General features: G+C 37.3%; 1 protein-coding gene across 1 annotated transcript; it reads left to right on the forward strand.

Annotated features, from left to right (window-relative positions):
• On the forward strand, positions 1 to 1,068 carry LOC129627887 (olfactory receptor 5T1-like). Its single transcript, XM_055547344.1, has one exon. The coding sequence runs from the start codon at positions 64 to 66 to the stop codon at positions 1,066 to 1,068; it is 1,005 nt and encodes a 334-aa protein (XP_055403319.1). The 5' UTR covers positions 1 to 63.
• Positions 1,069 to 10,772: the final 9,704 nt, after the last annotated feature.

A 10,772-nucleotide genomic window follows, 5' to 3' on the forward strand; every position in this document is an offset into this window, starting at 1 on the left:
AACAGACGTGAGGATATAATTGGTGGACTCTATTTTTGCCATATATTGTTTTGGAACTTAAAAATGAAGACTGAGATGTCAGGGTCACCATCAGACTTAGATTTATACAGGACTCAGATGAAAAACAGCACTGAGGTCACCATGTTTATACTGATGGGCTTTACAGATGATTCTGAGGTGCAAATCTTTCTATTTTTACTCTTTCTAGCAATCTATCTTTTTACAATGATAGGAAATTTGGGGTTGGTTTTCTTGGTCATTATGGATTCCCGGCTCCACAACCCCATGTACTGTTTTCTGACAGCATTATCATTCTTGGATGCCTGCTATTCTTCTGTTATCACCCCCAAAATGCTGATCAATTTCCTATCAGAGAATAAAACCATTTCCTTTCTTGGATGTGCCACACAGATGTTTCTCTTTCTTACTTGTGGGACCACAGAATGCTTCATCTTGGCCACAATGGCCTATGATCGCTATGTAGCCATCTACAATCCTCTCCTGTATTTAGTTACAATGTCACCCAGAGTCTATGTGCCACTTATAATTTCCTGCTATGTTGTTGGTGTCTTGCATGCTACTTTACACACAGTGGCTACTTTCACCCTCTCCTTCTGTGCATCCAATGAAATCAGACATGTGTTCTGTGACATCCCTCCCCTTCTCGCTATTTCTTCCTCTGACACTCGCATGAACCAGCTTCTAGTTTTCTATTTTGCAGGCTCTATTGAGATATCCACCATATTAATTGTTCTGATCTCCTATGGTTTCATCCTGTTGGCCATTCTGAGGATGCGTTCTGCTGAAGGGAGAAGGAAAGTCTTTTCTACATGTGGCTCTCACCTAAGTGGAGTGTCCATTTTTCATGGTACGGTTCTCTTTATGTACGTGAGACCCAGTTCCAGCTATGCCTTGGGTCATGATATGATTGTGTCTGTATTTTACACCATCATAATTCCCATGCTGAATCCCATCATCTATAGTTTGAGGAACAAAGATGTCAAAGAGGCGATGAAGAAAGTGTTTGGGAAAAATTGGTTTATCAACAAAGTATATTTTTCACACTAAACATTAAATTGAAATAAATTATGACTGATGTTTATTGTTTTCAAATAAAAAAGTTGTAATTAAAATATTTTCTACTTCTTTATTTGTGTCTACCTGTTATTCTTAGATGTTTAAAATAAAGATTATAGTCAACCCACCACATATGCAGTTTTTGCACATGCAGGAAACTGTGACATCTATATACATCTATCTCCACATAACATGGGTATGTAATATGTATTTTATTATCATATTCGGATGAAGACTTTACATATATATATATGCATGTATCTACAGATAAACACATGTATACACAAACACACATATATATGCATGTATACATACTGGATGTTTTTCAGGAACTCTCTTGCTTTTTTGATGATCCATCGGATGTTGGCAATTTGCTTTCTGATTCCTCCACCTTTTCTAAAACCAGCTTAAACATCTGGAAGTTAACGGTTCACGTATTGCCAAAGCCTGGCTTAGAGAAGTTTCAGCATTACTTTACTAGTGTGTGAGATGAGTGCAATTGTGCGGTAGTTTGAGCATGCTTTGGCATTGCCTTTCTTTGGAATTGGAATGAAAACTGACCTTTTCCAGTCCTGTGGCCACTGCTGAGTTTTCCAAATTTCTTGGCATATTGAGTGAAGCACTTTCACAGCATCATCATTCAGGATTTGAAATAGCTCAACTGGAATTCCATCACCTCCACTAACTTTGTTCGTAGTGATGCTTCCTAAGGTCCACTTGACTTCATGTTCCAGGATGTCTGGCTCTAGTTATACGATCACACCATAGTGATTATCTGGGTCGTGAAGATTTTTTTTGTACAGTTCTTCTGTGTATTCTTGCCACCTCTTCTTAATATCTTCTGCTTCTGTTATGTCCATATCATTTCTGTCCTTTATCGAGCCCATCTTTGCATGAAATGTTCCCTTGGTATCTCTAATTTTCTAGAAGAGATCGCTGCTGCTGCTGCTGCTGTTAAGTTGCTTCAGTCGTGTCCGACTCTGTGAGACCCCATAGATGGCAGCCCACCAGGCTCCCCTGTCCCTGGGATTCTTCAGGCAAGAACACTGGAGTGGGTTGCCATTTCCTTCTCCAATGCATGAAAATGAAAGTCAAGTCGCTTAGTCATGTCCAACTCTTAGTGACCCCATGGACTGCAGCCCACTAGGCTCCTCCATCCATGGGATTCTCCAGACAAGAGTACTGGAGTGGGGTGCCATTGCCTTCTCCAAAGAGATCGCTAGTCTTTCCCATTCTATTGTTTTCCTCTATTTCTTTGCATTGATTTCTGAGGAAGGCTTTCTTATCTCTCCTTGCTATTCTTTGGAACTCTGCATTCAAATGGGTATAACTTTCCTTTTCTCCTTTGCTTTTCGCTTCTCTTCTTTTCACAATAAAACATCTATTTCTGCTTTATTGACTATGCCAAAGCCTTTTACTGTGTGAATCACAATAGACTGTGGAAAATCCTGAAATAGATAGGAATACCAGATCCCCTGACCTGCCTCTTAAGAAACCTGTATGCAGGTCAGGAAGCAACAGTTAGAACTGGACATGGAACAACAGACTGGTTCCAAATAGGAAAAGGAGTGTGTCAAGGCTGTATATTGTCACCCTGCTTATTTAACTTATATGCAGAGTACATCATGAGAAACATTGGGCTGGAAGAAGCACAAGCTGGAATCAAGATTGCTAGGAAAAATATCAATAACCTCAGATATGCAGATGACACCACCCTTATGGCAGAAAGTGAAGAAGGACTAAAGAGCCTCTTGATGAAAATGAAAGAGGAGAGTGAAAAAGTTGGCTTAATCAACATTCAGAAAGCTGAGATCATGGCATCCGGTCCCATCACATGGGTAATAGATGGGGAAATAGTGGATACAGTGGCTGACTTTATTTTTCTGGGCTCCAAATTCACTGTGGATGGTGATTGCAGCCATGAAATTAAAACACGCTTACTCCTTGGAAGAAAAGTTATGACCAACCTAGACAGCATATTGAAAAACAGGGACATTACTTTGTCAACAAAGGACTGTCTAGTCAAGGCTATGGGTTTTCCTGTGGTCATGTATGGATGTGAGAGTTGGACTATAAAGAAAACTGAGTGCAGAAGAATTGATGCTTTTGAACTGTGGTGTTGGAGAAGACTCTTGAGAGTCCCTTGGACTGAAAGGAGATCCAACCAGTCTATCCTAAAGGAGACCAGTCCTGCATGTTCATTGTAAGGAGTGATGTTGAAGCTGAAATTCCAATACTTTGGCCACTTGATGCGAAGAGCTGACTCATTGGAAAAGACCCTGATTCTGGGAAAGTTTGAGGGCAGGAGGAGAAGGGGATGACAGAGGATGAGATGGCTGGATGCCATCACTGACTCGATGGACATGAGTTTGGGTAGGCTCCAGGAGTTGGTGATGGATAGAGAGGCCTGGAGTACTGTGATTCATGGGGTTGCAAAGAGTCAGACACGACTGAGCAACTGACCTGAACTGAACTAAATTGCAAATGGTGTTGAACATTTCTTTTTAATGTACTAAGTTGTTGCATCTGTATTTTTTGTGATAAACTATCTGCACTTTATGTCCATGTTTTACTGTTAATCTTTCATTTTCATATTGTTAAGATTTAGTGTTCTTTTAAGCTATTATCCATATTCAGCATCATTATTTTGAAAAAGGGCTATCCTTCTTCTATGTATTTTTCTTAACAGCTTTGTCAAAAATGTGTTGACTATATTGTGTAAATTTACTTCGAAAAGTCTATTTTGTTGCAGACTTAGGTGTCTATCCTCTCACCAGTGCCACAATATCTTGGTTATTTTAGGTTTGTGTTAAATCTTGAAATTATGTGAGGCCTCCAACACTTTCAAAAATGTTTGAATACCTTAGCTCCTTTACATTTTCCTAAAAATTATATTTTATTACCTTGTCTTTTCTGTAAAAATGCTTGTTTAATCTTAAGTAGGACTTCACTGAATACAGAGATCTTTTGCCATTCTATTTTATATAGAGCCTTTGTTCACAGTTGGACTGTTTACAAAATTCCTTCCTTCTTTCTTCCTTCCTTTCCTCTTTTCTTCCCTCCTTTTTTTTTCTTCCTGTTTCTTTTCATTCTTTGCTTTGCTTTTCTCTTCTTTTTTCTCTCTTTGGTTTAGTACTCAGACTCTATCACCAGCACTTCCTAATCACTGATTTAGAATCTCTGGATGTAGACTGGAAGCATGTATGTATTGTTTTAGAATTGTTTGAAAACAGTTTAAATGCATTTCTAGGTACTAATTTATGGAGTGGTATATGGCACATTCCAAAATACAAGTCAGAGATATTACTTTGCCAACAAAGGTCCGTCTAGTCAAGGCTATGGTTTTTCCTGTGGTCATGTATGGATGTAAGAGTTGGACTGTGAAGAAGGCTGAGTGCCAAAGAATAGATGCTTTTGAACTGTGGTGTTGGAGAAGACTCTTGAGAGTCCCTTGGACTGCAAGGAGATCCAACCAGACCATTCTGAAGGAGATCAGTCCTGGGATTTCTTTGGAAGGAATGATGCTGAAGCTGAAACTCCAGTACTTTGGCCACCTCATGCGAAGAGTTGACTCATTGGAAAGAACCCTGATGCTGGGAGGGATTGGGGGCAGGATGAGAAGGGGATGACAGAGGATGAGATGGATGGATGGCATCACTGACTTGATGGATGTGAGTTTGAGTGAACTCTGGGAGTTGGTGATGGACAGGGAGGCCTGGCGTGCTGTGATTTATGGGGTCGCAAAGAGTCGGACATAACTGAGCGACTGAACTGAACTGAACTGATGCAACTGAAAAAACTTGGAATTTATCTGCCAAATCTCTAATTTAAAAGGTTCTACCACATAGAATATTAAAATTACCTGTATACTGTACCATGTCTCCTGTCAAACTATCTATTCATATATTTATATCATACCTCTTCCATTAAACTACTCACTAAAATTTAATATATTTAAACTATTTATTTAAACAATTTGTCTCATAATACTCAGAAATCTAGCACTTTTAAGTAACTATAATAATCATCACTAAATGATTATGAATTCTCTCATAGCTTATGCTTTCACATAATTTCATTATGTGTATGTATAAAGAATTTTGAGAGAAGTAATACTACATAGTTCTGGGAGATAACAGGTCATATTTCCTGGTACATAGGTATTTAGTGTCAGAATGAGGACTATGTCCTGTATCAGATTTAATTTCCAATTCTATGAATATCCTTTTTCCACTAAGAGATCATTTTATTCAGAGGCCTACTGCACTTATTCAATTTTATTTATAATAAGAGTTCATTGCTCCAGAGCCAGCTACTCATTTACTATGGGGACAAAAATGAAATCAGGTTGTTACTTTCTTTCCCAGAAGAGAATTAGTGTATTTATTCCTTGGAGCTTCCCTGTAGATTTCAAGAAGAGCTCGGCAATCTGGCGTAAGACTCCTAATGCCTAATATTTGTATATACCTTAATTGAGCAATTAATTTCCACAGGTAAGAGGAAAGGTTTTTCATCACTTATAAAAACATTTTAGAAGCTTTAAGAGCTCCAGGGAACATGGTAGAGAACTAGAACCCACTCTTACTATACTAAAGTATATAGAACTATAGATTAGAAAATTAATTTCCTCAATGGAAGATAACAGAAAGAGGATGGTAGAAATAAAATGTTGATGTAAACAAGAAAATATATTAAAGGGAGAGATAGTTAAGAATCAGTCAGCAACAGGGTAAGTGCCATTTGGTGATTAATATGTTTTTCTCATGGAGGGATATAAATAAATTTGAAATCTATCTTACTAGTCAGTTGATTGCTCTAGAAGGTACTTCTGTTTTTTGTTTTGTTTTGTTTTGCTTTAATATCCTGATCCATAACTGTATACATGAATTCAAATACATGAAGATATTATTTGGCATTATTTCTGGGGTATGTCGTTTCCAGAACTATGACATATCACAAAGAGTCTGCAATACGGTCAAGGGGAAATAGCTTAACATGCGGGAACAGAAAATCCTGAATTTGAATCCTGACTCTGCTAGTAACTTATTATGTAAACTTGGTTAACTTATGTGTCTACCTAGTCCTTAGGTTTCTCATGTATAAAATGCTGGATTATTTAACTACAGCTTGCTATGTAGATTACTTAAGACAAAATACACAAATATTCTAATACCTAGTAGCCACTTGATAACACATGGTAACCACTATCACGTCTTTCCTTCTTTTCAAGACTGGTGTTTGTAGTATTTTTTTTTCACAGATATTAAGTTCTGCATGTTTTCTTACTGTATGAGAGTTGAGGAGATTATTTGATTTTGGTTTTCCAGAATGTGGATATATTGTTAAAAATTTGTTTTCTAGGCTCTATCTCTTAAAGTAATATTGCTGGATATAATCAGTTCTAATTTCCTTAAATATTAGTTGATAGAAGTGCCTGTGCTGGAGCACCTTGGATGCAAGAGATAAAGTCCTTACATTTTATGGCATATGATAATACAGTCATATTTATAATACAGTTACTGGAAGCATTGTTACATTAAAAAATACTTATAATGATCAGCCAATACACAGGTTTCTCCATTTAAATGAGAGAAGCATTCTGTAAAGTCAAGTGATTCCTCTAAAGTAAAATTGTAAAATAGAAAACTAACAGGTTATTGATTTTATATTTAGTTCAGTTCAGTTCAGTCGCTCAGTCGTGTCTGACACTTTGCGACTCCATGAATCGCAGCATACCAGGCCTCCCTGTCCATCACCAACTCCCGGAGTTCACTCAAACTCATGTCCATCGAGTCGGTGATGCCATCCAGCCATCTCACCCTCTGTCGTCCCCTTTTCCTCCTGCCCGCAATCCCTCCCAGCATCAGAGTCTTTTCCAATGAGTCAACTCTTTGCATGAGGTGGCCAAAGTATTGGAGTTTCAGCTTTATCATTATTCATCCAAAGAACACCCAGGGCTGATCTCTTTATTTATTTATTTTTTTAATATAAATTTATTTATTTTAATTGGAGGTTAGTTACTTTAGAATAGACTGGTTGGATCTCCTTGCAGTCCAAGGGATTCTCAAGAGTCTTCTCCAACACCACAATTAAAAAGCATCAATTCTTCGGTGCTCAGCTTTCTTCACAGTCCAACTCTCACATCCATACATGACCACTGGAAAAACCATAGCCTTGACTAGATGGACCTTTGTTGGCAAAGTAATGTCTCTGTTTTCAATATGCTGTCACAGGTTGGTCATAACTTTCCTTCCAAGGAGTAAGCGTCTTTTAATTTCATGGCTGCAGTCACCATCTGCAGTGATTTTGGAGCCCCCAAAAATAAAGTCTGACACTGTTTCCACTGTTTCTCCATCTATTTCCCATGAAGTGATGGGACCAGATGCCATGATCTTCGTTTTCTGCATGTTGAGCTTTAAGGAAACTTTATCACTCACCACTTTCACTTTCATCAAGAGGCTTTTTAGTTCCTCTACACTTTGTGCCATAAGGGTGGTGTCATCTGCATATCTGAGGTTATTGATATTTCTCCCGGCAATCTTGATTCCAGCATGCCTATGTAAAGATGGACTTGTATCTATATATGTTTTATGCATTCATGACATACCCAAATAATCTTTAATTTTTAAAATATTTTTAGGCTACATAGTTCTACACATTTTTTCAAATTGCTGCAAGTCTCCAATTTTTTTTTCAACATATTTATTGAAAAACACTCATGTTTAAGTGTATCTACATAGTTTAACTCATGTTGGTCAAGGGTTGGTAGAGGAGCTATTGGTACATTTTTCAAATTTTGCTTGCATAATCTTTTTTGCTTTACACTGTGTGTTTTCTTATTTGTCTAATTCCTGTTTTGTATCTGGCACTCTCTGGTAAACACTTTTGTACACTATACTTCCTTTCTTGAAAGAGAGAAAAGAGAGAGAGAAGAGTGAGAGACAGAAATAGATGAGGGTTAAAGAAAATGAGAAAAATTTAAAACATAAATATATTTTTGTGATAATTTATATATTAATCTATTTCATATTATTATTGTGGTTTTATGTTATTTTATTAATGTATCTTTCAAACTTAACTAGTTTATTCTAATACTTTCATGTATTATGCTATTGTCGGGGCTTCCCAGGTAGCAGTAGTGATAAAGAACCCACCTACCAATACTGGAGACATAAGAGCTGTGGGTTCCTGCAGTGATCAGGATAGAACAGCCTGGGTCAAGAAGATTCCCTGAAGGAGGGCATGGCGGCATACTCCAGTATTTTTGCCTGGAAAATCCACAGACAGCGGAGCCAGGCAGACTATGGCCCATAGGGTTGCAAAGTTGGACAAGACTGATATGACTTAGCACATACATTATGCCATTATTATTACTTGTTATGTGTGTTAGAAGGAAGTTTCTGAGAAAGCAATGATGTAGAACTTTTGTTTTTTTGTTTTTTTCTTTTTCTTCTAATAATCGTTTGCTTCTCCTCTTGATATAAGGAAGTCTAAAAGGAGTTCGTCAAGGTTGTATATTATCACCCTGTTTAACTTATATGCAGAGTACATCATGAGAAACGCTGGACTGGAAGAAACACAAGCTGGAATCAAGATTGCCAGGAGAAATATCAATAATCTCAGACATGCAGATGACACCACCCTTATGGCACAAAGTGAAGAGGAACTGAAAAGCCTCTTGATGAAAGTGAAAGAGGAGAGTGAAAAAGTTGCCTTAAAGCTCAACATTCAGAAAACGGAGATCATGGCATCTGGTCCCATCACTTCATGGGAAATAGATGGGGAAACAGTGTCAGACTTTATTTTTTGGGGCTCCAAAATCACTACAGATGGTGACTGCAGCCATGAAATTAAAAGACACTTACTCCTTGGAAAGAAAGTTATGACCAGCCTAGATAGCTTATTCAAAAGCAGAGACATTCCTTTGCCAACAAAGGTTCGTCTAGTCAAGGCTATGGTTTTTCCTGTGGTCATGTATGGATGTGAGAGTTGGACTGTGAAGAAGGCTGAGTGCCAAAGAATTGATGCTTTTGAACTGTGGTGTTGGAGAAGACTCTTGAGAGTCCTTTGGATTGCAAGGAGATCCAACCAGTCCATTCTAAAGGAGATCAGCCCTGGGATTTCTTTGGAAGGAATAATGATAAAGCTGAAGCTCCAGTACTTTGCCCACCTCATGCGAAGAGTTGACTCACTGGAAAAGACTCTGATGCTGGGAGGGATTGGGGGCAGGAGGATAAGGGGATGACAGAGGATGAGATGGATGGATGGCATCACTGACTCAATGGATGTGAGTTTGAGTGAACTCCGAGAGTTGGTGATGGACAGGGAGGCCTGGTGTGTTGTGATTCATGGGGTCGCAAAGAGTTGTACACAACTGAGCGACTGATCTGATCTGATCTGAAACAAAACCAAAATATAATGTTTCATGTTAAGAATATAAATCATTTGTAAGTCATTGAATTCAACCCAGTCCTTTGCACTACAGATTTTGCACACTCTTAACGCATATTGGTCTATGGAACACCAAGGAGGAACAAAAGTTAACAGGCTGAAATCTTGCTCCTATAATATAGATGCAATATTTAATTATGTTTCAAAAATGGAAGCTGTAGGACCAGATACTGGTGATTCATTAACATTTTGATTATGTATTACACATTTTCCTTGTTTTCATATTCCTTTGAATAAGCAACACTGCCAGCATAGGGAAATATAGCAGTGATAAAACACTACATTGGGATTTAATCAGGATATTATGTTTTTAGCAATGCATTATAGAAAGAACTTTATTATATATCATCAGGTGACATTTAGTTTATAGTATTTGTAGAAACTCCATGTGCAACTATAATATATGGAATGAACGTCCCATAGTTTATTTTTGCTACGAATATGTCTCAAACACACATGCAAGGACTTTGCAGAGATAGAATGTATGTATAGGAAAATTTTAGTTGGTAGTCAAGAAAATATTAGCAGTATAATAAATTGTGGGGGAGAAAATGAACAAACTGAATGTTATGTTTTTCAAAGAATGAAAGCTGAAATGCAAAACCACAAACCAACAACTTGATGTTTTTTTGGCATACTGCATTTAACTGCAGAATAATGTATTCTGTTCTGTTCACCACTGTTCCTCCAGCAGTACTAGTTAAACAGGGAAAGTAGTCAGAAAAGAGCACATAAAATGATTTGGCTTGGAAAAGCTGCCTCGTGAGCTAGCTGTAAAGTAAGTCTAACTTATCCCATTTAGTCATCTGGGCATTCTTTAAAGCTTAATAATTTCCACATTGGTTTTTATCATTTAAATTCAACACAATTTTATGATGTGTGTTTGCTCCCATTTTATAAGTTGCAAAATTAAAGAAAGGTATAATCACTGATGAAATCTAGGATTAGCACTCAGATGTGTACTTTCCATTATTTGTTAATTTAAAACTTCCTATATTTATTTGCATTTGTGATTTTTAAAATAATGTAATGCTAAAACAGTAAGCAGTAAGTTTAACAGAAAATAAATAAAATTGGCAAAATTTTTAATGGAACAAATTTAACCAACAATAATTAATTTATTTATTTTTACAGGGTGATACATCCACTTGAATTCAGCGTTTAATCCCTGCTTATTCCCTCATTGCAAATAATTTTAGGATTCAATATACCCTTCTAAGAAGCAAATAGGAGGGTATAATTGC

This window comes from Bubalus kerabau, chromosome 15, assembly GCF_029407905.1.
Source record: "Bubalus kerabau isolate K-KA32 ecotype Philippines breed swamp buffalo chromosome 15, PCC_UOA_SB_1v2, whole genome shotgun sequence".
Classification (NCBI taxonomy): domain Eukaryota; kingdom Metazoa; phylum Chordata; class Mammalia; order Artiodactyla; family Bovidae; genus Bubalus; species Bubalus kerabau.